Source organism: Ammospiza nelsoni, chromosome 21 (assembly GCF_027579445.1).
Source record: "Ammospiza nelsoni isolate bAmmNel1 chromosome 21, bAmmNel1.pri, whole genome shotgun sequence".
Taxonomy (NCBI): domain Eukaryota; kingdom Metazoa; phylum Chordata; class Aves; order Passeriformes; family Passerellidae; genus Ammospiza; species Ammospiza nelsoni.
Genome location: NC_080653.1, coordinates 11,280,281 through 11,307,557, shown reverse-complemented (window position 1 = coordinate 11,307,557; position 27,277 = coordinate 11,280,281). Strand labels below are relative to the sequence as shown.

The window sequence follows — 27,277 nt, the reverse complement described above, 5'->3', positions numbered from 1 at the left end:
ATCTCTTCTGTTACTGGTCCTTGGTTAGAGATTCTGCTGGCCTCAGCCAGTGCTCTGTGACTGAAATTGGAGTTTCTTTTTCAGACCATGATTTTGCTAAAGAAGACATTTGCAGCTTTGTAGTTCACTGTTATTTTTAAATCATAAAACTCTTTTTGCACACAGTAATCTCACAGTAATTTTTTTCCCTGTTCTGCTGTGAAAAGCATGGATTGCAGGAGCAGAAGTACCAAACACTGTTCTATACTTTTTCCAGATCCGCATGCCAGCTTTTCCTTATGCTCCACACAGGGACATCTCAGTGTAGTGAAATGATGTCCAGGAGTGCAGGACACAGAGCCTAACTTGTGACAGCCACATGCAGGACACCAAGGTTTAGGCCCAGTCAACCGTTAATTGCTTTTGCTCATTTTTTGCTGTAATTTTGTCTTTGCTGCTGCAGCTGTGGCTGAGGATCTCAGGGGTGAGTCAGGAGTGTCAGCAATCACTTCTGCCCGAGCCAACGTGCAGCCAGGCACAACAAAGTCTGGCTATTGACTGCCTTTGGTCCTCCCTCACTTCCTCATCCCTGGGAGTTTTGGAGAGGTGACTGATGAGGGAATTCTGTTCTTTCTGCATGTCTGACTTTGGCCTAACTGACAGCGAGCAGACAGGAAGGGATGGGTTTACTGACACATCTCTGCAAATTTAGCACTCTCCTTAACTTTCGTTTTCGCCCTCAGATGGTCAGACTGAGAAATTTTCCACCCTGCCCTGCCATCATTTGACAGTCAATCTTCCACTGGAGAGCAGGACATGGTAAACAAAACATTGCACTTTCCACACTAAACTGGTGCTTTAAACATACCTTAAATCTGCAGAAACTGAAAAATAGTCTAGACTGGGCTGGGATCCTACTTTTATTTGCATGTTTTCAAGTGTCAAGGCCTGGATCTTTTATTCTGCTTTTGATAGAGTTATTATCCCCACTTTATCAGGAACATTTTGAAATAATAAAGAAGCCAATGAAGAAGGGGCTACAGTTAATGGTGAATATCTTAAAGTCCTTAAAGGAATAGTCAGCAATCAGAACCCAAACAAACAAACAAACAAATAAAAACAGAGTTGCCATTGCAAAGTTTGGGGGAAGATTCAAACCAAACAAATTTTTTTGGGGCATGAAAAACCAAACCAGTGTAAAAGAAGATGACTTACAGTAGTCAATGAGAGGAGATATTTGGGAACAGCAATAGTTATTATTGTAATTAACTGTATCTTTGTCAGAAACCACCAGATGTGAGAATAGTTCTAACAAATCTGAGTGTTTACTGGGGTTGCAATACTGTATTTATTGTGCTGTCACATGCAGCATTGCTGCAAGAGACATCTTAGACAATAGTTACATTAGTTAGGGAAAGAGAGTTAGAAGGAGTTCACTGATAACCTGTGAAAAGTTGGGACAGTTGAACATCTCCCTGGCTTTCCATGAAGTTGGGAAGATCAGCCCTCCTTGTCATCAACTTTGCCTCAGTGTCCTGGTTCTTTGAAGACTCAAAATGCCCTGATCTCAGAGGAGCAACCATACAACCAGAGCCTGATTTGTAAATGTTTTCAGGAATATGCCTGCTTGAGCTCATGCAGAATCTTGCAGATAGGATGTATATTATAATATCAGACACAGAATGTGACTCATTTGGAAGGAGATTGCAGAGAGCTGATTGTTGAAGCTGCAAACCATCAGACACTCAGAAAGAAAACAAAATTTAAGTCAAGATGACAGCATTGAATAGGTCAAAGTCTGCTCTGAAAGGGCAGCTCTTTCATCAAAGTTAATGCAAGGAAAGCAACCAGTTTTTGCACTCTGATATGGCAGAGGAAGAAGTGTCTGTTCAAATGGGCAGAATTGCTTTTCTAAAGGAAAACCCTTCCAAGCCTTGTAGAATATTTGTAGAAAGAGTGCCCAGTGAGCTTGTTTAGTTAATCTCTGATCCACCTGAGGATTGAATGGTTCTCTGTTGTTCTTACTATACAGAAGGAGTTTTATTATTGATTTCAAGTGAGTAAAAAATCAGGTCCCATTTGAGCAACTGCAGTGATTAAGCAGTTCCCTGAATGGCTGTACCTGAGCCAATCCTTTTAACAATTATCCTAAGGAAAGATGTTTCTCCTCCTCTGGTTATCCCAAATCTGATTTTTCATATCCAATCCCTACATGACCTTTCCTAGATTTCAGCAGTTCCAAGCACAGGGAAATAAGGAGGGTGAATACTAAAAGCTTAGAAGCCACTGAATTCAAATAAACTTCTAAGATATGTTCTTTCTTCCAGTACTAGACATTAACATTCCCCATGTTCTATAGAAGAAAGAGGTTAATAAGAACGGAAAGGATGAAAAGAGAATTTTTTAAACCCTGTTGCAAAGTAGCAAATGCAAAAGAAGAATGTAAAGGCAGAATTTTCTGGCATAGCATTGAGTGGCACAGTTCTCACACATCGTTTCTGCCTGCTGATTACATCTGCCTGATGACTGGAATATTTTAAACAAAGGGATTCACCTGCTAATTCTGGTGAGAAGAAAGTTACCACATTAAAGAAAAATCCAACTGTGGAAATTCATGAGCAGTGGATGCTAAGCAGCACAGGCTTGATAAAGCCAAGCAAATGAATGCTCAGAAAACTCAGGTCTGTTTATCAGGAGGTTCATGTCTAGCAATCCTGGATGGGATGCATTCAGGGGATCTTATGCATGAACATGTGTGCATAGCACTTGTTTTGCCTCTAGAAATGCTTTACACAATCATCTAATATTCATTTTCAAATAGACAAGCTAGACACAGAGAGAAGAAAACACCTTGCCCAAGCTTGCCCAGTAAAAGTGACAGATGAGAAAAGAACACACATTTCCTCATTTCTCTGGCTGCCTTATGCCTCATTTCTGTAGATCTTTGGTCAGCAACTGTAAATCTTTCCCTAGTTATCAATGTACCTCATTCGATTCGTATTATTCAGCAGATTTATTACTCATCTTTAATTTGTAAACAGTTTCCTTAGAATAGCTGTAGATAATATCAGAAACAAATAAGGCAGGTCAAAATCCTTGTTGGGGCACTATCTGGCACCCGACTCATGGGCTGCAGGTGCCTGACAGCCCTGGGAGCTGCTGCCAGCCCTGTCCCGAGGGGGTTCTGCCTTCCAGACTGCAGGGAGAAGCCTGGTTCTGTAAAAGGTGCATGTCCACATGTTGTCTGGGACTGAAAATCAGCTCAGCAATCCCATCTTCCTCATCCAGCTGTCCCTCTGGTGTTCCCACACACAGCATGGTGGGATGGTTTGTACTTCAGAAACTTGCAGTTTCCTTCCAGTATTTCCAATACTTTGGAAAGGCACCAAGGGACAAATCTCACAGGCAGCAACAGGCAGAACAGGGAGCTCTGGAGAGCAAGAAATTCTACAAATACTCTATTGAGAAAGATCCTTTAAAACTTGATAAAAAGTAAGGAAGTATGTGTAGGTGAAACTTAAAATACCTGTCCTTAGTTATAAGCACGTGGTTAAATGCTTTCCTGGCCTGTACTGTAAAGCTCTACAGCTCTGTAACATTTCTCTAGAAGTTGCTCACTCTCTTCCTACAGCCATGGGTGGTGTACAGGAGGGTGCCTGGACACTGACCACACAGGGATACAAGCTGTAAGAAGCCCTTCAGCATTTATTTCTTTTAATTTGAACGCTGTGTGCAAGGCTGCAAGCAGTGTTTGGTGTGATACCCTGCCCTTTCCAGGAGCACCTGCAGGAGGGAAGGCTGCAGCACACGGAGGGAAGGAGGGGTGCTGAGAGCTGCCTCCCTCCTCACACGGGTTGTGTAACGCTGCTCACACAGCAGCACACACCCTGCACTTCTCCAAGTGGACAGGACAGGAATCGGGGGAATCCCCAATTACACTATCCGTGCCTTGCTCAGAGCTATTTTGCATAGATGCTCTGCACTATAAAATGCTTTTGCCTCCTGGGAGGGATGCAGAGCCTGAGAGCTGGAAGGCAAGGAGCTCTGAGAGAGAGAGAGGAGTCTCTCCTGGCAGGGCTGGGACACCTCTCACAAAGCACGGTAAGCACCACCATGTCCAGGTGTTGTTCTGTCATTCATTTACTGCCTCTCACAGGCAGTAATTATATGGCAAACTGTATCTTTTTTTCTCTGTTAGGAGCAAAGTGTCAGACTCGGTCTCCTGCTCCAAGCTGTCCAGCTGCTCTGAAAACTTTGTCCCTCCTTTCTGGTGATTTAAAGGTTTGTGCATGTAACTGGTAACACTGACAGTGCAACCCACAGAACCCCACGAGGCTGGACACAAAGCAGCTTCTTGCTCTGAGTGCCAGTGAAGGGAAATGTGAGTCTGCTCTCTTTCTTTATGTTTTTTCTTCTTATTTTTTCTTTTTGCCATTATCTTTCTTTTTTCCTGTTATTATTTTTCATATTTTTCCTCATTATCCTCCTTTTCTTCCTTTTCCCTCCTTTTTCTCCCTGTGTATTTTTTTATGTTTGTTTGAGGTTCCCCCTTTTTCCCTTTTTTTCTTTCTTTCCTTCTTTGTTTGTTTCTTTATTTTCTTCCCCCTCTCCATTTCTTCTCTCTTTCCCCCTGTACTTTACAAAATTGGCACCTCACTACATTTGTTATTACAGAAAAATAATTTAGATTGGTTTTTCCTATTTTGTAACCGCAGAGAAATTCTTATTACACATTATTTCTCTCACCTGGAGTAGCAAACAATCCTAACACCTTGCAGTTTCTGCGCACTGATGGATGGATTTCTCTTCTTGTGTGATTTTATAGCAGACAGTATCTTCAGAGTCCAGCATAAGTTTAACTTTTACTGTAAAAGTAATATAAATATCAAAATAAGAAATAATTTACAAAAGGAATATGTGACAATGTCTATTTTCTCCCTTTGTCTCTAACTTCTTGGAAACATCAGGTTTTGATTTCTGTTATGAACCAGATTCATATGCTGGGGCTAATTCTCTCTAACCTGCAATTTACTGGCATGATCTTTCTCTTCTGTCACACCTTCCCTAGCACAAAATCCATCTTATGTTCAGAAATGAGCAGAAAATGTATGTTAAAATGAATAGCATAAACTTTGTACACCCTTATGTAAATGCTATGTGTTACATTGAAATAAGTGCTACAGATCTTAGACACTACCGACTTCAGCCTCTCAGAATCCTGTTTGGCAGGTGGATACACTGCAAAATGGTTAGGTTCATATATGAGCAAGATTTTTTCATTAATGTGTGAAGAACACAGTAACACTTCACATCCCTTTTCTAAGCTTGTGGTCTGCTCTGACACCAATATTTGCTGCTTTACACGACTGGGGGTCATCTGAAGTTCTCTTGCCAGTGTTTTAGATTAGTACATGGCTGCACATTACACTGGCAATGTGTTAGTTTTAGTATCACTATCCCAAGAATATTCTAAGAGCAATTTTCATTTTAAACACAGGATGTTTGATCAGATCAGTTAGGCCAGCGAGTTTCTGAAAGATGCTAAAGGGAGTTGCCCTCTTGGGTAAAAAATGACCTTGATGGTTTTTTATGTCCTTAGAAGTGTTCCCACATCACACAAAACAAGGTTTCAGCACAGTGAAGTAAAACCACCAAAAAAACCCATACGAAATGCTGTGCCCGTGGCAGTTTGTGTTCAAATCTCGTGCTGCCAGGAGCCAGTACACCAGGGAGAAGGATATCAACAACAACGTGGAGAAAAATAGGAAGATCCATGGGTAAGATCCTGGTTTTAATGGTTTCACAGTTTATCTTTAATTTGAAAAGGGAAGATATTAAGTGGTTTGGGTCCTGGAGAAACCTGTAATGTGTTTCCAAAATACTGATATTAACAAAGAACTATGGGCCTCTGGATGGTGTCACTTGGTAATGAACATTAAACACTTGTGTCAAACAGTCATTGAGGATGTAAATCATCTTGCTTTCTCTTTCAAAAGTAGTCTTAAATTTATTTGGTGTGCTAACATGGTTTCATGTATTCTAAGTCTCAGAAGGTGTGTATGCTACAAAAATAGCAAAGTGATTATTTATGCTGTAATTAAGTTATGCTGTGATGCAGTTCATACCCAACACTTGCATACAAAAAGTTGCACATGCATCTTAAATTTCTCAGTCTTCAGGGTGCTACTTATTTCAGGTTTCATACCTTGCCTTCCTTCCTTTCCTTCCACACAGCGCTCTGGGAAGGGGGTACTGTGGCTTTTCTGCTGATTGCTGCCCACTGCCACTGCTGGGCTATGGGCTCAGTACATATTTCAGAGACAGCACTGAGCATCTCCTGCTGATGCTGAAAGCTAAGCCTGACATAAAGAACGCTGCCTTGTGCTGACTTTTCTTTGTCTTTATTGAAGCTCAGAAAAGGATGATGCCAAATTGCAGAATCCCAGCAAGAAGCAGATGGAGAGGCTGCCTGTCATAACTTCAGAAAAGCCCAGTGGGGGAGGAGAGGTCTGTTCCCAGCATCATTGTTTGATGGTAACAGTTCACATGAGTGGTGCTTGCTGCTCACAACTGCTCCACGCTCTCCTGAGAGGTCTGACTGTGGTTGCAGGAGGTTGGGACTGCTGGGACATCTTTGGGTGAAAGCTCTTTCCTGCAAAAACAGAGCATTGATAAGACTCGAAGGAAGAGGTGACCCCACAGGGACTGGGATGCCTGATTCCTTTATATACCTTTGCAAACCTTTGGTAACAAACCTGTCCTGTCTCTAAACTTGGTTCATTGTTTTCCTGAGACTGTGACTATAATGCTCAAAGATACTCAGAGGACTTACTGAAATTATAGAGGTATTTGCAGTGGCAGACCCTGTTTGATTACTACAAAAATACTTTTTTCCCTCATTTCATATCAAACTGTGGATTAGCTCAGTAGTTTTGTAGTCAAATAATCATGTTGGAGCAGATCACATTTATATCTAGTTTCTTGAATATAAACTGAAATATTTTGATGTTAACATTAAATCTAAAATGAAACTGAAAGATATTCAATAGGTCTGAAGACAGTATGTATTTTTATCTGTTCTCTGCCCAGAATCTTCCTCCAAATGACATGAAAGTTTCAAACCAAATATCAGGATGTCCAAGACATGTAAGAGTAAGAAACTTGGAAAATGGATCCAGCTTTCTTGACACACTACACCTGACTGCAAAAGAGGTAAAATACGGAAATATGGACAGGGTGCTTTCATAAATTTTAAAATACGCAGAGTGCAATATTGTTTTTTGACATTTGATTGGTTTTCAGGTTATCAATTGCCAAACCAAAGCCTGCCAAGGGTCACTCATGACCCCAAAGGGCCTGGTGAGAGGTACCAGAGATGGACCAGTTCCACCAGAGGATCTTTTACCTCAGGCAAGAGACTTCCTCAAGCAATATTACAGTTCATTTAAAGAGTAAGTCAACTTGATTTTTGAGTATAAAATCCTCTACCTACCTCTCTGTGAGCCTCCAGGGGGGTTTGGTTTCTTCACAGCTCTTGGTAACTGTCCTGTTACATAGCATGCATTCAAAAATACATAAGGACTGTTAAAAATGCCAGATAAAATTGTCATTGCACTTCACGTGCTCCATCTGTCAATCCCAGATCTTGGGAACACAGGGAAGGACTCTGGACCATGCACTGCTCAGCTCCATCCCTTTGGAGTATGCTACATTCCAGTACATTGAGGATCTCTGCCAGCATTATCTTCTGTTTTCTTGGGATTAGCTGCACTCAGATCAGTCTCAGTGTGGATAATGCCTTTTGTTTGTGCTGTTCCAAGTATCTTTTCTCTGTGTTCCCCTCAAGGCTTTAGGCAAAGATTGGAAGGCCAGTGTTGCTTCTCAGCCTTGCTCTGTGCTATCGGCATAGGCCCAGTGAGCATCCCGAGAGGGGTTTGTGTTTTCACAAACATGGCCATGCTGCAGAGGCATCTTGTTGCAGGAAATGCTGGAACAGCTGGTTGATGTCCAAGGGCTTGCAGTGACATTCCACATGATGAGCTTTCAAGTAACAGTTCAGTGTTTGCTCATCCCATTAGAAAACATTATCAAACTGTCAAAGGGACTCAGCCACATAATGGCCACTTTAGATGCTTTGAACTCCTTTCAAATCCTTCTTCCCTCTGAATCTTTCTGAAAGTCCCTTTCTTACACACAGGCTGTCCTCACCAGCCTATTGCATTTGCATATCCCTGTGTCTCTGCTCATGGCTGTTTGATCACATTGATTTACACTATCTCATATGCTTGCCCTTGATCTTTCATCTTGCAGAAAATGTGAAAACCCTCAGACAGTGCAGGCTATTTTCATTCTGTCTGTAAGACAACAAAAAAATTTTTGTCTCTGCTGTAATAAATATTTTCTAATGTTTTGACTTCACTCTCTGTTATCAAACTCAGGAATTTTAGAGCTGGTTTCCCTGACAAAGGAATTGCTCAGCACTTCCCTTTAGGAATGAAAATCCTACTTACTTTACTCAGAAGAGCTGTGGCCTTGTAAACACAATGGATCTTTGAGAGGACAGTCACTCACAGCCTACATATGCCCTGAAACTCACCTGTTTTCTGGTTTTTATTTCCTTGTGATTTTTTTCAAATTTGTCTAAAAAATCCAAATGTAAACCAAAAACTTACACAGAATAACTTGTGGCCAATCCATGCATGTATTGGGTGGTGAAAGGATTGTACCACTACTAAAATTTCTAGTATGTTAGTTTCTTTATGGGGCCAATAAGCTCTGTCCTTGCACTCCATAAGGACAAGTCTTAAATTGTGAAGCCAAAATATAATGTCTGCACTTTGAATGAAATTTTCATTGTTTCTTTTCATGGCTGTTTCCTGTTCAAAAGGCCAAAAATCAAAGAACAGCTGGGCCGGCTGGAAGCAGTGACCAAGGAGATAGAAAGAACAGGAACCTACCACCTGACAAAGGATGAGCTGACCTTTGCTGCCAAGCAGGCCTGGAGGAATGCACCCAGGTGCATTGGGAGAATCCAGTGGTCCAACCTGCAGGTGAGCTGTGGATCTACACCTAAGCTGTAGCCAAATAGTCCTCAATGGCCTTGCCGTTGCTAGAACATGTCACTGTTTCAATTGAGCAGGACTCCTTCCTGTCCATATCAGGAGATTGGTTTCTTTGTAGTTCTCTGCTTCATGGCTGAATGAAAATGTGTAGCAGTGTGAGTGTGGAAACCAGGTGTGTCATGGAACCTGGTACATGTTAGGTCCTTGGTGGATTGTTATGGGTGAAAATTATGCATATAAGAACTAATAAAAATGAACCTTTGCTGGTGGAGCCACAGTCTTTCCATTCCTTAAGTGCATAGGAAAAATAACAACTTTGCATAACTGTTTCAAAATTAGTCCTCTTTACATTTCTGTTGGAAACACACAGGTGTTTGATGCACGGGACTGTAAAACAGCCAAGGAAATGTTTGAGCATATCTGTCATCATATTCAGTATGCCACAAACAATGGCAATATAAGGTAGGTCTCTAATTTTAATTTTAAATAACAACAATTTTAATTTAAGCAACAAAAATCATATCCAGAACTGGCATCAAAAACCATGAAATAGTTTATCTAAACAATTTTGACAACTTCTTTCTGCTCTTAATTTTCCTGGTACTTACATTTTCCTCTCATGTGTTCCATCAACCATCTTGAAAATTTATAACTTTCATGGCTGATATTACAAAATCTTTTACAATTCCTTGGGAAAAGAGATGAAGATTTGGGGAAGTGGGTAAAGAGGACAAATGATTTTATTTCTACTGGTGTTCATTTTAGAAATGCAAAACATTTTCTGCTGGTCCCAGTTTCTGTGTGGAGAGTGAGGATGTGTTTGTATGTCCCGGGCAGGTCAGCCATCACGGTGTTCCCGCCCCGGACGGACGGGCAGCACGATTTCCGCGTGTGGAACAGCCAGCTGATCCGCTACGCTGGCTACCACATGCCAGATGGCTCTGTCCTTGGGGACCCTGCCACTGTGGAGTTCACTCAGGTACAGCTCCAAACTCACTACCACAGCTGCTTCCCATCTTGGCTAACCCACCTCCCTGGGGCTCCCTCCTCGCACCTGCATGCAGAGTGGTGGGAGGTGAGGAGTGAATGGGGTGTTCTGCCCCACAAGTTCCAGATGCAGGCGGAACAATAATTCCCTACAGTTCTGATACACAAGTGCTGCCCTCCATCTCAGAACATGGTGAGCTAATATTGTCAGGGGACACAAGCAGGCACACAACTTCATCAGCATGGCTCAACATTATTTGAATGGCAAAGAGAACCTTTTTCACTTAGAATTTACTTCAGCAGTTTTCAGAGGGTTAAAATTCTTTTGTCTTCAGATCTGGAGGGGAAACCTGAAAAGAACACAAAATGTGCTTTCTGTATTTGCAGTTGTGCATCGAGCTTGGGTGGAAGCCGAAATATGGCCGCTTTGATGTACTTCCACTTGTTCTCCAAGCAAATGGCCAAGACCCAGAAATATTTGAATTACCTCCAGAAATTGTCCTCCAAGTGCCAATGGAGCATCCAAAGTAAGCACACAGGATTTAGATAATTACATTTTTGCCTCTGCCTCACCTTGGCAGGTTATTGGGCTGTGCCTGTGGCAGTTGTTTTATGAGTTCTTTGTCAGGATGAAACTATGGTAAATCATCCTGAAAGATAAAATGCCTGTTAGAACGATGAAATGAGATTTAAATTAAGGAAGCAAATGACCATTTTGTTGGAAAACTTTTCTCCCAATCTACATTTCAATTATATTCAGAATTTGAAAAATCCTAATTTCTTATGCTAGTGTAATACACATGTAACACTGCACTCATAACAGAGTTTATTGCCTTTCTTTCATTGCTTTTTTCTTCCTGTTTGTTTTGGGACTGGCCTGCAGACTGCAGAACTCTGTAATATGGTTCTGCAGTTGCTGTAGTAGGTGATTCCCAAATACTGCAATAAAAACTGCAGTGAGTTTCAGCAGACCCTGGCCCAGGGGTTCCTCCTAGAACTGGTACTATTTATCTTCCTGGGCTTTTCTGGTTTTCGAGAAAAAGACACACAAATAGCTCCAGCTGCTTGTTGGGCAGGTACGAGTGGTTTAAGGATCTGGAGCTGAAGTGGTACGCGCTGCCTGCGGTGGCCAGCATGCTGCTGGAGGCGGGAGGGCTGGAGTTCACCGCGTGCCCCTTCAACGGCTGGTACATGGGCACCGAGATCGGAGTGCGCGACTTCTGCGACGCGCAGCGCTACAACGTCCTGAAGGTGACTCTGCAGGGAGCTGGGCTGGCTGCAGGGGAGGGAAGGGGCAGGAAGTTTTGGAAAAGAGACACTACCAGTGTTCACTGGGGTGGGAGAGAACCACTTCCTGCTTTGTGAAGCTGGAACATCCTCAAGAACCAGAACTCCAAAATTCCAGTTTACCTTTAAGCTCAGGTGTTTCTGCTGCCATCACTTTCCCCAGCATGAGACTGACTCTTTCCCCTTTTTCTTCTGCACAACATTTTCTTGATACAAAGCTGATGAGGTTGAGAAATCATGGGGTCTCAGTTCCATATAGTAAATTTGCTTTTTCCTTTTGTCTCTCTATTACATGTAGGAGGTAGGAAGGAGAATGGGACTGGAAACAAACAAACTATCATCATTATGGAAGGACCGAGCTGTTGTAGAGATCAATGTGGCTGTGCTTCACAGCTTCCAGGTAAGTCACTGAGTGTGGGATCTGGACAGACACTGAACATTCACTGTCCCCTCTTCCTTTCACTCAGTGGAGATGGAATTATGATTCCAATAGAGTTATTCTTGATTTTCACATGAGAAAGTGGAGGAATTCATATTTCCTCACAGGTAAAGGCAGAAGAGAAAGAAGCAAAGAAAGTTAAGGGAAAGATTTTACATCCTTTTAATGCATTTATCTATGTCTCAAAACCTATGTAAAGCCATTGGATTAATATATTTTATTTTTAATTCAAGTTTAACGTATCATGACAATATGAAAAGTGGGTAAAAGTGAGTCAGAGGCTTTGCAATATGCACTCCCAGTGCTGCAGAGGTAAAATGCTGATGTTAAAGAAAAGATCTAAGAGTTCTTAATCAAAGGCCCGCGCCTCAATCTGTATCTTTAGAGTAACTGCTGATAGTATATATTTCCCATAATACTCCCTTTACTCTGAGTAAAGTCCTTGAAATATTGACCAAAGCAAGAAGATTACTTTAGCTACCCCGGGTAGAAGGGCAGAATAGGGTTTTTAATGCACGTTTTTCTTTGTGCCATTGTTCTAGAAACAGAACGTGACCATCATGGATCACCACTCTGCCTCCGAGTCCTTCCTGAAGTACATGCAGAGCGAGTACCGCACGCGGGGCGGCTGCCCGGCCGACTGGGTGTGGATTGTGCCTCCCATGTCAGGCAGCATAACCCCTGTCTTCCACCAAGAGATGTTGAACTATGTCCTCACTCCCTTCTATTACTACCAGGTACACATCATCAAAAAGAAAAACCGACCCAAGCGACAACCTCAGCAGTGCAGATGTGATATGGGACGTGAGGGAGTCTGGGTGCCAAGCCCTGGTTCATGAAACGTCACTAGACAGATTCAGAAGTAGCAGACAGGAGCTGTTTTACATGGGAGGTGCTGTTAGTTCTGTTGAATTCTCTGACTTTAAATAAAATGCAGTTTAATGCAACAGAGACTGATACCATATTTTTACTCAGTGGATTGTATATACAGGTTCTATTTGATCTGACCTCTTAACGATACACAAATTGTTTATTTACCATTTTGCATTCCTTCCCTAAAGCATAACTTCTTTTTCTTTAAAGGTGGATGCATGGAAAACACATGTGTGGCATGATGAGACCCGGAGGCCAAGGAAAAAAGAACTAAAGTTTAGCATCTTGGCAAAGTAAGCTGTTCAAATAAGATTCTTCATGCTTTGTCCAACTATTCTATTCTTGTAGTGTTTGTTCTCTACTTCTTTAAGAAACATTTTTATAGTAAGGACCACTTGAGTGGTTTGAATCATAGCCTTACCTGTCCACCCTGAGGTAACGTTCCTATCTAAGGCTCTTGCTCAGCTTCTGAACGATCTTCCAAAGAAAAGTCATACTCCAGCTCAGTCTTTCCTAGCTTGTTTGTGAATCAACCTGAATTAGTGTAGCTCCATGAAAAGTTGTGTGTGATTGTTCTTCCCCAGGGCTGTGCTCTTTGCATCCTCGCTCATGCGAGGGGCAGTGGCCACCAGGGCCAAGGTCACCGTGATCTACGCGACAGAGACGGGCAAGTCGGAGACCCTCGCCAACCACCTGTGCAGCCTGTTCCGCTGTGCCTTCAGCACCAAGGTGAGCAGTACAAGCCAACCACGCCTCCTGGAGACAGGAGTTTGGCTTCTGCAGGCTTTTCCACTCTCCAAACCTGTGTTTGGAATGTTCTGTAAATACAAGATGGACTAGAACTTTGATTTTGTATTCATTTAGCATAATGCTTTGTGAGTTTGGTCAGCAGTCATCTGAGATATCTAAGGCTAGTTCTTATGTCTGCTAGCGATGTCTCATGAGCTTTATTCCTTCTAGATCCTGTGCATGGATGAGTACAATATTTGTGACCTGGAAAATGAAACGCTTCTTTTAGTGGTTACTAGCACTTTTGGAAATGGAGATTCTCCAGGTAACGGAAAGGTAATGTTCACCTCAGAAGTGTGTATGAGACTCAGCTCAAAGGCCAAAGACAAGCCTTTCATTTATCTCATGTCCTTCAGTAAGATATGGATCAGGTTTCAGATCAAAGTATTCTGTCTTAAATCAGAGTATTTTTCTAACCTTAAGTATTTTGTGTATTTTTCTGCAGGCCTTGAAAGACTCCTTGCTCAGACTGAAACTGCTGAGAAACAAAATTAGGTAAAAATACTTTGCTGTTTGGTTTGCATGTGATTGAGTCCTTTAGCACTCCACATAGCAGACCACAGCAATCTTCTATTCATCTCCTGCAGGTATGCTGTGTTTGGTCTGGGGTCCAGCATGTACCCAGAGTTCTGTGCCTTTGCTCATGCCATTGACCAAAAACTGGCCCAGCTCGGGGCTTCCCAGCTCACTCCAGTGGGTGAAGGGGATGAGCTGAATGGGCAAGAAGAGGCGTTCCGCAGCTGGGCAGTCAGTGCTTTCAAGGTGAATATAGAAATACAGCTCATATTCATCCCACTCATCCATTCACTTTAGTTTCCATAAAAATGAGAGAAAGTGAAGGAAACCAAACATCTGAATTTATATCTGAATTTGGAACTCCCGTCTTCTCTACTGCTCACCTAACAAGGAGAGGGAACGGAGTCCCTTTTTTATTATTTTTAATAGCCACACAAAATTGTGTGAACTCTTTTGGATAATGGAATGCTCAGAATGAACAAGTTTGGCATCAAACATATTTTACAGTAGATCCTTTTTGGCTATACTGTTATAGAAGTGGAACCTTACTGAACTCACTGAACCCACACACCAGAGGCACTAAAAACCAGCAATCTGTGAAACTGATAGCTCCTTATTAGGATTATGACAATGCTAAGAATAGTTTTTTTACTGTGGATAGCCTTTATTTTTGTGGGTTTTTTATCTAGGCTGCCTCTGACATTTTTAACATCCGTGGGAGACGCAGTATTCAGTTGCCTGAGATCTACACCTCTGAGGAAAGCTGGGACCCTACCAGTTACAGAGTAGTGCATGACTCCCAGCCCATGGACCTGGCTAAAGGTATTGCTCCACCTTCCCCTCCCTGTGCCTTTGCTGCTTCAGAGGAGCTCACTGTGAAGGTTTCTCAGAAGTGCTCTTGGCCCTGCTGGATGCTAGAATGCATATAATGAAGTGCATGGTCAGATTTAAAAAGACACTGGTTTACATTGTGTAAGTTGTCTTTTCCAGCACAGTAACACTGGAACTATCACACATTTGTACAGCCCCAGAGGAACAAAAGCTGAGATGAACTGCTTTTAGTCAGGGAACGGGGCACACATAACTGAAGGTGGTTGGTCACCTTCTAGGGCAAGCGTGGTTCAGTTCTCCTCTGCATATTATTTGAAGGCATTTTAAACAAACATAATCACAAGGTTACCAAGAGTCATATCTTATTTTCTCACCAGCTCTTGCAAACATTCATGCCAAGGATGTAATTCCCATGAAGCTGAAATTCAGGCAGAATCTTCAAAGTTTGAAGTCCAGGTATGCCACCTCATTCTTTTGAATATTGCAATACTACATTTTACTAAAATCTTAAACATCTGAAGTGCCTGGTTATAAACATCTTCTCCCTGCAGTTATTACAAAAGATATTGGATTTTTGTACTGTCCTTAGTAGAAGCACGTGAGCTGTGCAGTCTACAGTGGGACAGCACTTCCACTGGCTGATTCCAGGCATGTTTATTCTGTACTGGACAGACAGGCAGAACTTCAGCACCCAGTTTGTTTGGATACAAGTACTTCACATGCCTGGACTCTGATTTGTTTAAGTCTCTGTGAAGCCCTAAGCTGGTCTGGTATTTGGTAATGAACACAAGGGAGCCCTTGCCAAGAGCCACTGCAGATTTATTCCTTTCCTGTGCAATCCAAGGGAAATCCTGTCAATGTAACCACGATCTGTCTCATTTCTCTTTCTTTGCTATGCAGTCGTGTCACCATTCTGGTTAAACTTCACTGTGAGGCTAACCAGGAAGTGCACTACCTTCCTGGGGAGCACATTGGGATTTTCCCAGGCAACCAGGCAGAATTAGTGCATGGGATCATTGCCCGTGTCAAGGATGCCCCTCCAGCTGGTCAGACCATCAGGCTTGAAACCTGCATTGATGGTAAGTTGAGTCTCTTTAGACAAAACAACAGAGGATGTTGGACAGATTCCTTTAAAATTCCTAAGAATTTTCGCTGACTGAATTTGATTTTGTGATTTTTTCTCAAGTTTCAATAGGATTTTGTGGCTGCTTTTTAGTTATTCTTGGTTCTGATTTTGCCCCTTCTGGAAAATCCATGACTTCACCAGGGTTTGCAGAGGTACCCGAGGTGACGCTGTAATTCAGTTGCTGAATTGGCCATTGACTGCAATTAAATTAATCAGCAGTTTGCTTATTGCTACATGTAAAAGTCCTAAAATAGACATATATGTCCTGTGCATCTTTTCCATATTAGTAGGAACAATCACAGGATTCTGGAACACAGAAAGATGGTTTTCCCAAATGAAAAACTGTGCGTTTCCAAGCGGTGTCTTGTTGTCATGAAGTTTTCTGTGTCAGATCCTCTCCTTACAAAACATTGAAAACCTCACAATAACCTCTTTCAGAAGGGCCCTGTGGTCTGGACCTGCTGCACCCTCACCTGAAGGGGTATTTTGAAGGACAGTGAGTTTTGCAAAGCTCTACAGCAGTCAAATACCACAGGTGTTGCTAAGTCCTTTTCTTTCCCTCATTTCCAGGTGGGTACTGGGCAAGTCACAAAAAGATTCCAGCCTGCACACTACCTGAGGCTTTGACATACTTGCTTGATATCACTACTCCACCCTCCCAACAACTGCTAAAAAAACTCTCCCAGCTGGTGACAGCAGAAGGAGACAAACAGAGACTGGAGGTGCTGTGTCAGGTGAGCCTTAGGGCTGGAGTTTTGTTTGCACTGCTGTCCACTGGGCCCTCTGATGCCCTTTGACTCTGTAGCAGAAGCTCAAGAATTTTTGTAGTGATGGATTTTTATGCCTCTGTTAGATATTCTGTGGTCTTAGAAAGCCAGCCACAGCGAGAGAAGGAGGGGTCTGAGGCTCAGCTTGGGTGTGGGAGCCAGCATCGGGTGTTTCCTGTGTGGTTCTGGGTGGGTCACTTGCCTGCCTGGTTCTCTTGCCTCATGGTGGTTTGTGATGAGACATCCCTGAAGACCTTACCGTACACCTTGCATGTGGAGGAGCTGCAGGGGAGCTGGTAGATGTTTTTGTCAGAGAATTTGCTATCCTGAGAGTCAGAGGGATGTGGCTTTAAATCGTGACTCACAGGTGTGGTGAGTGCTGGCTCCTCCTACCAGGTTCAGGGAGAGTCGGGAGGGCTCAGGACCTGGGACTACACAATTTCATGGATGTGCCATGACAGGGAGCTGAGAAATAAATTCTACTTCAGTTTCTGCATCCTCACTGAGAGAACAGGTGTCTGAGAACATTGTAGTGGAGTTCTGAACTTCCATGTTCAAAAGTAAATTATTTTAGGAAACCCCAGTATTGGTCCTGGCAAAGTTTTGAGAACTCTTTGTTGATTTACCTGAATATTTAATTGACTGTAAAGCAGGAATCTTGTTTATAAGTGACGTTTCAAATACCCCTGCTCTCCTGAACTCAGCATGACCTGGTAATGTTGTGGTGATGCCCTTTGGCTTGTAGTGCACAGAGGAATACAATAAATGGAAGTTTTACAAAAGCCCAAACATCCTGGAGGTCCTGGAGGAGTTTCCCTCTGCTGAGGTCACCACAGCTTTCCTGCTGACTCAGCTGCCACTTCTGAAGCCCAGGTACTATTCTGTCAGCTCCTCCTGTGACATGACAGCCAGAGAGATTCATCTGACAGTTGCAGTTGTAAGCTACAGGACAAGAGGTAATGAACTGTTGTTTTCATCTCTCTCTTAATTAAATGGTATTTAGACTACATTGTGGTTCAGGGGAAAAAACCTGTCTGCCATACAGCATGAAGCATATCTGTAATAAAAAATTTGCATTGTCATTCCTGCAGAATAGTCTCTGCAGAGCAGGTGTTCCTCCTGGGCCAAGATTTGCTAAAATCCTGCACCATCATCAGTGTATCCATGTTTTATAAATCATTACTAGACATACATTTATTTTAAAGCTATAATTTTAAGTATAAAGTGTGCTTTTTTAAAAACAGAGGGCTTGTGGATGCTATCAGAGGTGTTCTGCCTTGCTCTGCTTTTAGATGGAGAAGGGCCTTTGCACCATGGAGTCTGCAGCACGTGGCTGAACACAATAGAGCTCAATGAAACCGTTCCCTGCTTCATCCGCAGGTAAGGAAAATTAAATAAATAACAGCAGCTCCTAGTTCAGCTTCCTCCGTGGGTTTTCCTTTGGATATTTTCAAGTGATTGGTGAGTTGAAGTTGGAACAGCTGAGTCTGAGAAGAGAGGGAATTCCCTGTCTTCCAGAGATTTGATCTTTTACCGTGACTTTCCTTTAGTAAAATTACACATCATTAGAAAGTTCTGAAATAATTCTATTCCTATGACCCCATTCTCCACTGCAGAGCAAGGAAAGGGGAGGGAACAAGGAGCACCCAATTCAGCCCCACTGCTGCTTTCACACTGGGGACTTGGGCTGTGCTGCTCAGTCATTCAAGCAACTCAACAGTGAGTTTCAGTCTGAAACCAGTTACCTAATTACCATCTTCTTGCCTTTTAGTGCTAATGAGTTCCACCTCCCCGAGGAGCCAGCCAAGCCCTGCATTCTGATCGGCACGGGCACGGGCATTGCTCCCTTCAGGAGCTTCTGGCTGCAGCGCCTCTATGACCTGGAGCACAGAGGTACCTGCAGGGCCCTGGGGCAGGGCTGGCTCAGGGACAGCCCCAGCCCTGCAGCCAGGGGCTCTGCAGCATAGGCACCCCCAAAGGTCAGCCCAGAGCCCCTGCAGGGATCAGCACCCCAGGCTCATCGGGCACTGCACTGGCACAGCCAGTCCATCCCCCAGGGACCATTCCTGTGGGCAGGGGTCCTTTGGGGACCAGGAGGGCACAGCCTGTGTGCCAGTCCTGTGTGCCAGTGGCTGCCCAGGCTCTCAGACTGCCTCTGTCCCTGTGGGTTTCAGGGCTCAGAGGAGGGGACATGACCTTGCTGTTCGGCTGCCGGCAGCCAGACCTGGATCACATCTACAGGGAGGAGACTGAGGAGATGAAGAGGAGGGGAGTCCTGAGAGATGTCTACACAGCTTACTCCAGACTGCCTGGCCAAGAAAAGGTAATGCTGGTTCCTTTGTTCTTTAAGGGTTAACTCCTCCACAATCATCCCTCAAGTTAAGATCTGATCTCTTTTTGTTCTTAAAAAAATGTTAGCATTTTGCTTCAGTGTATTGTGAGCAGACTTGAGATTCTTCAAATGAAGGAAAATCTCCCTGTGCACTCCAGCACAAGCAAACTGTGCTATAAATTGCTATAAATATAACCCCTCACTGACATAGAGAGGCATATCCAGTGCAAACAGCCTTTGGAACTAGAACTGGAACATTTTCAGAAACCTCGTATTTTGCAGGATTTGATTAGCCTATGAGTTAGAAATGAGTTGGCACTGGCCATTTTTCCCCGTTTCAACGGCACAGTGACCATGGAAATTAATTTTATGTAGAAGAATCTTGACTGGGAAAAAATATAACAGAATAAAAGTTATCCACTTTTTAGCTCTCCTGGCAGTTAGGAGACACTGGCATGTACAAGAGTTTTTGTCTGCTCAAGTTTGATCAAGAGACAGGTCCAGCTTCCAAATCTGGGCTTGTAAAGGGCACCCTGAAGGCATTTTTCACCCTTGCTGTGGTGCAGGACAGAGCTGGAGCAGACGGGGCACTTGGTGCTCAGACCCACGATGGACTCCGAAGAGCCAGCAGCCAGAGCAGCGTTTCAGGAGCCGGGTGTGCTGATGGTTTCTGTGTTCCCAGGTCTATGTCCAGGACATCCTGCAGGGGCAGCTGGAGGCCCGCGTGTGCGAGATGCTGCACGGGCAGCAGGGCCACGTCTACGTGTGCGGGGACGTGCGCATGGCGCGGGACGTGGCCGCGGCGCTGCGGGCGCTGCTCGCCCGGGCCCTGCACCTCAGCTCGCAGCAGGCGAACGAGTACCTCCAGCAGCTCAAGGTAGCTCTCATCGCCGGCCGGTCCCTCCGGCGGGCGGGGCACGGGCGGCCTCGGGTGCTGTGGCTGTGGTGAGCTGCTGTGTGTGCAGGCACAGGGCCCGGGCTCTGAGGGAGCAGCGCAGCTGTGCCTGCTATGGGCTCCCGTGTGTGAGCTCTGAGGGAGCAGCCCGGTGCCCCCGCACTGCCAGCGCGGCTTCTGTTCGGTCAGGGTGAGAGAGGGACTCTGCTCTTGCGCGGGGGGTCCTGGGGATCAGCTTTGCAGGGTGTTGGGATTTGAGGTTTTATTGTACCAACAGAGGAAAAGTGAGTTCAGGAATTTTGTGGGCCCATCACTAAGAACCCCGTGCCTGGGGCTGCTGCTTTTTCAGACCCTCTTGTTATCACAACTCGTCCTGGTGCATTTGTGCCCCGGATTCAGGGAGCTCCCTTTCACTGGCAGTAACAAAATCTACAATCACAGAACCAGTGCTACAAAAGGCCTTTTAGTTACTGAACTGATGGATGAGTAGCTGGCAGCATTTCGTTCATCTCTTGGGTGTCCTTTCTTTTTGCAGAGCCAAAAGCGATACCATGAAGATATATTTGGGGCTGTGTTCCCACATGAAGTCAAAAGAGCTTTGCAACCCACCAGCTGAAGAACAAATCCACTTGTGCTTTAGACAATACTTGCACATTGTTGTTATTTTCAAAAAACAAAGAGTCAAATCCTCCTTCTTATACTTGTTCAATCATGCATGGGTATAGGATTGTAGGATTTGACTCATAAACCTCAGCCTTAATTAAGTAAAATATTAAATTTAACTTTTATTGCTATTTATTCTGACATTTTAATACATTACCTTAATAGTGAAAGTGCAAATTATTTTTTTAATACCATCTATGCTAGGATAATCTGGTGGTTTTTATACATACTAGGAAAATTACAGTTTTGTACTAAGTTACCTGGAGCTGAAATCTTTTTTTTAAATGTACTGTTTATCTTTGCGACCTTATTTATATCAGATTGGTTTACTTGCATATTATCTTCACTTGAAAGCAAGTGAATGCATGGTTGTGTTGCTGGGAGTTGTCTGGCCACGTGCCTGGATCTGGAGCAATGTTTGCAAATGAAATAATAATGCGCTGGTTCCCAAGTGGCACCACCTGCTGCATCCACCTCATGTGTCTGCTCAGCAGGTAGCAGTGGGGAGTTGTGCTTTGTGGGACTCAGGTACACGAACATCAGCTGTTGTTGTTACAGAGCCTATAGCAGGAAGGTTCCAAAAACTCCAAAGCACTTTGTACATTTGAATTCTATGCTCTGGTTTACTTGATTTGTTTGTAATAAATCTGTCTTTATACTCACACAAAGGATGTGGATCAGTGAACCTCTTCTTGCTCTTGGCTCCAGCCTGCAAAGGCAGAGGTAACAAGCAGCTCCCAGGCTGTGGTGAGGTGGGTTTGGCTCCTCCCTGAGCTAATGGCATCTCCAGCAGTCATAGCCTGCCTATCAGCAGTTTTGCATTTTTGTTACTGCCAGGCAAGTGTGAGTTTGCACCAGGGAGTGAGACTGGCCTGAAACTGCCCTTGTTGTATTTGGACTCGGGCTCTTTCTAGGTATTGCAGTTACATCAGAAATAGTTCCTTCTCTGAAATTACCAGGACTATTTGAGCATATTAAAAAGGTGAGATTTTCCTGCCGTCCCTCATCTCCAGGAGCTGGAATTGATGAAGGCAGCGTTGAGACTCTAAAGTCAGCAGTTCTGTGTGTGAACAGTGTGTTTCACACATGCTTCAGGACAGCCCTTGGCCCCTGGAACTGGGCTGAGGTGGTTGTGCACCTTGCTGGGCTGGGACTGGACTGGGAGTTGCAGATTAACACTTTCTGAAGCAATTAGTGGCTTGTTTCATTGACATTTAAGCCAAATTTATATGGCCTTAAGGGAATGCAGCATCCGTAACAGGCCATGTGCCAGGACACTGAGGTGCAGACAGACCTTGCTCTTAGCCTCATTCTGTACCTGGTTTTGGGTGCTGGTAAAACCCCCAGGAGCTGGGCTGAGCTGGGGCAGCTGGAGAGTCCTGGGCTGGCAGCACAGGAGCACTGCTGGCTGCCCTCCACCCCTGAGTGTGCTGGGTGCATTCCTGGGCTTTGGGGAGCAGTCTGACATTGGGATATACTTGGAGCCTGATTTTCATTACACTATTGACTGAAGGAAAAGGAAGGGACTGTGTGGACAGAGCCCATGAGTGCAGGGAAGTGAGAGAAGGTTGGGCCCTGCATCACGGAAATGCAGGAAAGCTGGGGGCTGATAGGGACAGGCAGGGGCTGGGGGATGATGGATGGTTAAGGCTCATTGGAAACACCTGAGGCTCGTTAGGGACACCTGAGGCTCGTTAGGAACACCTGAGGCTCGTTAGGGACAGCTGAGGCTCGTTAGGGACAGCTGAGGCTCATTAGGAGCACCTGAGGCTCGTTAGGGACAGCTGAAGCTCGTTAGGGACAGTTGAGGCTCACAAGGGCCAGCAAAGGTCTGTGGGGCAGGGTCTGGCAGATGCTGCTTGTGTTGGGGTGATGTGCAAGGCTGTGGAGCTCTGGGCCCTGGAGACAGTGAGGCCAGGTAAGTGAAAGGCTTTTTCTTCTCCTTGGTGTTTTGGTAATGCTGTGTTACGTTGTCCGTGTGCGCAGTAACGCTGCTGGGAGCCAGGGCTGGAGCTGCTGCCTCGGCTGGGAGGAGCAGGCTGACCTCCGAGGCTGAGGCTGGACGCGGTGTGTCCAGTTTGCCAGACCCTGCTGCAGTCTGTTCATTTGTAGCCTGAGCTGTGCTTTGTGAGTTGTTATTTGGCATCTCCTCTGAGCGAACCCCCATTTCTGTGGCTGCTTTGGGATGTTTTGCTGTCGAGCACCCAGCTGGGTTGATGAAATGTTCCTGTTGGGTGTGGGGGTTTTGGATGCCCTCGGGCGTTGCAGTGCAGCTGGCAGGGGCTGGAAACGCTCCCTTCGTGCTGGGTTTGTCTCTGTTGGGGGGTGTGTGCTGGCTGCTCCTGTTCCTGTTTGCTGTGGCTCTCCCAGGGCAGAGGGACCCCGATGTTGGTGTCTCCTGGGGCAGTTCTGGGGTACAGCTCTGAGCAGGGAAACATCAAACTGCTCCAGTCACAGCCAGGGCAGAGCCTTTGTGCTGGGGGACTGCAGTTTGTGTGGTTTGGTTTGTTAAATGAAACATCTCTGCCCTTCAAATATAATTGAGAATTAAATTTATTATTTCTTATTCTTTATAAAAGACAACAAAGCTCAGCTTATCTTAAGCTTTTTATTGCTTGCATGTGAGATGTAGATAAGATGGATGAGATGTAAGACTGTGCTTTTATGATGCCCTGGCCCATTCCTGGCAGGACGGCACAAAGCTGCTGTTATTCTGGGCGCAAAGCTGCTGACAGCAGCAGAACCTTCCTGGGATTAATTAACACCCGGTAATTGCCCTGCAGTGGGGAGGGCCGGGTTTGTGTGGCAGAGCTCTGCCCCACTGCAGGTGGTGGCAGGACCTTGAGCAAAGGACACAGAAGGTGCTGGGGGGCCCAGAATGGCCTCAAGTGCTGCTCTTGGGAGGGAAGCAGCTTCTTAAACAGTTCAGTGCCTCGAGAAAACTCCGTGGTGGTTGTATTAACCATTTAATAATGTAACTCATCCTATCTGGGAGGGAAAACTTTGGTAATTGCAGGGGGAGATCATCTGGTGTCCCTCAGGGAATGGGCAGGGAGCAGAGGGGGTGGAGGAGCTCCTGTGCTGGGGGGGTCTCTGTGGGAATCTGCTCCTGTTGTGGTTCAGCTACAAGTCAGTGGGAGGAGAGGTCAAACCAGGACTCAGTAACATTTGCTTTATCCAGACCAAAGATTTATTCACTGAAAAGATTCCTACATATCCAGAATTCCAGTAGCATGGAGTGCACTCTTTTTTTTCTTTTTTTTTTTTCCTGGTTGCATAAACTAATACAGAAACTGTTGTTAATTCTAACAATTTGTAATTAATTTAATAGCAATTCTGGAAGACACTCAGTTCATAGAAAATATAAAAAAAAATTTGTACTGTACAAAGTTTACATCACATTTGAAAAGAAAACGTGTCCATGTTCACCATGTAACGACCATTTACATTCACTACTGACATGTGGCTCCTGTAGCAGCATTGCACAGCATTGTCACATTGACAGCTCCACGGGGCAGGACGTGTGACACAAACACAACCCAGGGACAGCTTGGTGTGTGGGGCTGGGGCAGCTCCATGGCCCCAGGCTCGGTGCCCAGAACCCTGCTGGGCTCAGCTGGATGCCCCTGGCTGGCCAAAACTCAACCACTCACTGAGGCTGACCAAAATAAAACCACCCACACAGGCTAACCAAAACTCAACCACTCACTGAGGCTGGCCAAAACTCAACCACCCACAGGGGCTGGCCAAAACTAAACCACCCCACAGACACTGTCAGCCTCTCCTCTGGCTGTGCTGGGGCAGAGGATGAGCTTCGTGTTCAAGGGCAATTTATGGGTGTCCCACACAGCACCCAGGCCAGGCTGGATCCCGATCCCCCTGTTAAGGGCAGGCTATGAACAAGCCCCTGTGCCAGGACTGGGCACATCCCACAGTGTCCAACACCCCGACCCAGGGCAGGGCAGGACACAAAGGGCTCCACAGACAGGGCCTGCAAGGAGCCAGGGCCCGTGCACAGCCAGGCCACTGATCCCACACAGAACATTCTGGGTGTCCCAGCTCTCAGGGCCTGCTTTATGCACCCAAAAACTGAGTGAGGAGCACCCTGAGGCTGCTTCTGCCCTTGACACAGACTGAGCTAAGGGCCAGTCTGCACCCAGCAGCAGCTCCTGCCCTTCCCTCCTAAGGCAGGGTTCCTGCTCAGGGGCAGGACCTTTCTGCCCTGCTTTGGGTTTGTGTTGTGCTGCTCTTAATTAAGCAGCATTGGGGGAAAACAATTTCTGCTTCAGGCTGCTGACACACCATCAGTGAGAACTGCAGAGCCCGAGGGGGTCAGGGATCAGGACAGCCCTGCAGTGCCCAGACATGCCAAACCCATTTCTCTTTTTGATCTGAGACACATTTAAAAAGTCTTTGTCAACACTTGTAAGAGGCTACAATGGACTTGCACACAGGACTGAGGCTCTCTGCTCAACAGGACTCTGGTTTTGTGCCACTTAGTTCCTCACACAAGGCAGCCAAACTGAGGGCTGGTGTTTTGGCTGCTCAGAGATCTGGGAGCTCCCCTGAGCCTCAGGGATGGGAAAGGGGAGCCTCTGGTAACGGGGCCTGCCATTGATTTCCAAGGGGGATGATGCATCTGTCACCTCAGTGTGGTCACTGGCTGTCGCCTCCATAACCTCCACACTGTGCACTGGAGGAGGAGGAGGTGCGTTTTGATTTTAAAACTAACTTCTGAAACAAGTCTGAGGTGTTGGGGTCAGGCAGAACCTCCAGGCCCAGATACTGCCTTCTTGGTTACAAGATTTGTTATTCTTAAAGGCTTTTTTCCTCAAAGCAACTGCTTTGGTCCTATGTTTCTCAAACAAAGAACTTGCAAGCTCAAACGTGGCCAACTGTAGGCAGTGGCAGCACTCTGTGTGTGTGCAGGGACACTGCAGCTCTGTGCATCAAGGCCTTAGTTAATGCATTATTTAGGAACAGCTTTTCCTTTGTCCTGTTTCTCTTGCCTTTCCCTGCACTCAAACTTGTGTCTGAACCAAAAGAGGAATTTGGTCCCTGTGCAGAGCTGTGACAAGTCATGAGTTTATTTTTTTAAGGCCAGCAATTCTTAATTCCTCTGGGATTGTATGAGAAGGAGCAGGTTTTAGTGTGAGTTCTGTGGAGAAGAGCACCTGAGTCACTGAGAGCCAGCCCCCATGGCCAGACACTGCGCCTGCAGCAGCTCTGTTGTGCTGTAGCTGAATTCAGGGTGAGCCAGAGCTGGAGCAGCCCTGCTGGAACAATGGGTGGCCTGGGCAATGCCAGTGCAGCAGGCTGGGCTCTCCTTCAGGAGAGAGCTGACTCTGCAAGGCCACAGCTGCAGGAGCCACGTCGCTGTTCCACTGCCGGAGCCCGCTCTGAGGGCAGAGTGGCTCCTACGGACCACGGACACGAGGAGGAACCAGAACAGCTCAGCTCTTTCTCAGTGCCATTTGAGAATGGCTGTATTCAACTTGATTCACTGTTTATTATGTTTAAAAAAAATATAGTTGACACAAAAGTATCATGTAAACATTGTTAAATAGCTGCTGGTGCTCAGGCGGGACCCGGGGCTGGGCTGATGGTCCTTCAGCCTCGGCGTGGAGCAGCCAGGGAGGGTTTCTGGTGCTGTGTGGGAGCAGGCAGCCAGCATGGTCACAATGACACCGGCCTACAGCTTTGGGTTACTCGGCTCCAGGATTCCCAAGCCCAATCTTTCAAAACGCAGGACAACTTTGCTACTGTTAATGCTGCAGAGAGTGAGGAGGGAGAGGAGAAGGGAAGGGGAAACAGTTACTGAGGATTCATCTTACAAAGCTACTGCCCTATCACAGGAGCTGCAATGAGTTTGGTTCTGCTCTCACATCACTTCAGCTCACCCAAAGAGATGCTCAAGTAATTCAGCAGCAAACACATGAAGTTATTCATGCAAACATTATCAGTGGGAAGAAACTGCACAATCTGATTTGCCCAAGGGAGAGGAGCAGGAAGTTTTCCCAGGTCTCTGCCGTGGGTAGAAGCCTGACACTGGTTTTCAGTGGGCACTTCCTTCTCTTGAAGTAGAAGGGAAGGAAAAACTGACAGAATTTTCTTTGTAAGAGAAAGGGGAGTTTTGACAAGGTACATGAACAGGCTAAGAAACCCCAACAGAACAAACCCAAGCCCATGTGCTCCTCCCCAGGCTCTAAAAACAAATAAAGGGGTGTCTCCCCTTGCTCTCACACTGCTGGCAGAGCCAGAAGCACTTTCCGTTCAGAGCTTTCCTGAGGAGGCTCAGGGAATGATGTGGGAGCTTGATGTCAGGCAGCAGAAACCCCCTTGGAGTGTGCTCTCCCCATCCCTGTCCTCTCCCCTCCAAACCAGTGAAGACAGACCTTTTCTAGAAGGCACATGTTTGCTGTGGTAGCTGTGACTCTGCCAAGGCCCTACATTGAGTCCTCCTGCTGCCCAGCGATGTAAACAGAAGCCAACTGTAATATCCCAAGGCCTGGATCTGCAAGGGGAGGAGCTGAAGGCTGCTCTTGCTTTCCTCCTCTTTTACACAGCTTTGTAGCTGATCCCAGCTGACCCACGTGGACCTGCCCCGGACACTGCCCCAGCCTGGTTTTCAGTGGGCACAGGACCCTCCGAGCAGAGCAAGGACCATCCTTCCTTCCACTCCAGAACTGACCCTGGCTGCAGCGCTGGCTCTGTGCCTGAGGGAGAACCGG

The 27,277-nt window shown here is 45.4% G+C and overlaps 2 protein-coding genes across 2 annotated transcripts in view; one reads left to right on the top strand and one right to left on the bottom strand.

The window, feature by feature from the left end:
* Window positions 1–4,175: 4,175 nt before the first annotated feature.
* On the top strand, window positions 4,176–21,214 carry NOS2 (nitric oxide synthase 2). The gene is made up of 27 exons (XM_059486844.1): window positions 4,176–4,260; window positions 5,579–5,756; window positions 6,390–6,486; window positions 7,069–7,191; window positions 7,282–7,430; window positions 8,867–9,029; window positions 9,412–9,503; window positions 9,879–10,020; window positions 10,416–10,555; window positions 11,105–11,279; window positions 11,614–11,715; window positions 12,297–12,491; window positions 12,838–12,920; window positions 13,212–13,356; window positions 13,588–13,692; window positions 13,862–13,911; window positions 14,004–14,178; window positions 14,622–14,754; window positions 15,141–15,219; window positions 15,664–15,842; window positions 16,460–16,627; window positions 17,409–17,612; window positions 17,949–18,036; window positions 18,428–18,549; window positions 18,831–18,979; window positions 19,671–19,865; window positions 20,419–21,214. Exons 2-27 carry the CDS (start codon window positions 5,650–5,652, stop codon window positions 20,497–20,499), a joined length of 3,441 nt encoding a protein of 1,146 aa, XP_059342827.1. The 5' UTR covers window positions 4,176–4,260; window positions 5,579–5,649; the 3' UTR covers window positions 20,500–21,214.
* Window positions 21,215–24,446: 3,232 nt separating this feature from the next.
* KSR1 (kinase suppressor of ras 1) overlaps window positions 24,447–27,277 on the bottom strand; it is a 47,077-nt gene continuing 44,246 nt past the window's right edge. Inside the window, exon 20 of the mRNA XM_059487061.1 lies at window positions 24,447–26,317. Within this exon, the coding sequence (XP_059343044.1) occupies window positions 26,239–26,317 (79 nt within the window). The 3' untranslated portion in view covers window positions 24,447–26,238. The remainder of the gene's footprint in view (window positions 26,318–27,277) is intronic.